General features: G+C 37.3%; 1 protein-coding gene across 2 annotated transcripts in view; it reads right to left on the reverse strand.

Annotated features, from left to right (window-relative positions):
- Positions 1-33: 33 nt before the first annotated feature.
- LOC119594020 (general transcription factor IIH subunit 3-like) overlaps positions 34-740 on the reverse strand; it is a gene marked incomplete at its 3' end in the record, with an annotated part of 1,163 nt that continues 456 nt past the window's right edge. For both annotated transcript variants that reach the window (XM_037943049.1, XM_037943048.1), the window contains 2 exon segments: positions 34-256; positions 393-608. In XM_037943049.1, the coding sequence (XP_037798977.1) occupies positions 34-256; positions 393-599 (430 nt within the window).

Here is a 740-nt window from a genome sequence, read left to right on the forward strand (position 1 = left end):
CACAATATAAAATTACACAATCATTAGACTTACATGAAATCTTAATAACTAGGATTCTTGCATGGATTTTGTTGACTATTTGGTCCTCTCTCTCATGACGTTTTATGTACAATAATCCCCGGCCAATGGCCCCTGAGATAAGAGATTCTGTCTGCTCCACCTTGGCATCATGATACATCATGATTCTCAGCTCTTCCATAATGCTTTCATCAACATGACTGAGAAGTTCCAGTCGACCATCCTTCTGTCTGTCTGCCTATAATATTCAGCTTTCATTAAATAACTTTGAAAGAATTATAAATCTCTAATCTTTTCATAACCACTTTTCATTAAAGAATTGCAAAAAAATGAAAATACAGAGAAATTTAACATAACCCAACTGTATTACTAACCTTCTCTCCATTTTTTTGCGGATACAGGAAACGTGTTTCTAGGTGATTGGCAGCGATAACGGCAAGTCTGTTTTTTACACTAGTAGCCAAGTGGAAATTAGCAAAGGACACACATGAGCTTAGGTAGCTCTGAACCATTCCCTCATGAAGGGCCAACTGTGGATGCACATCGACAACCATTACCAACAAACACCCTTCTCCTGCCATGATGCTGAGCTGAAAGCAGAATAGTGAAATTAACATCAACAACAAAAAGCAATCAATCATATATGACACTCTAATTCTTTTGAGGTGCTGGTTTGTAGATGCTAAACTTAAAGTTATCAGCCCATACCCTTTCCTATTACT

The sequence above is a fragment of the Penaeus monodon genome, chromosome 33, assembly GCF_015228065.2.
Source record: "Penaeus monodon isolate SGIC_2016 chromosome 33, NSTDA_Pmon_1, whole genome shotgun sequence".
NCBI lineage: Eukaryota > Metazoa > Arthropoda > Malacostraca > Decapoda > Penaeidae > Penaeus > Penaeus monodon.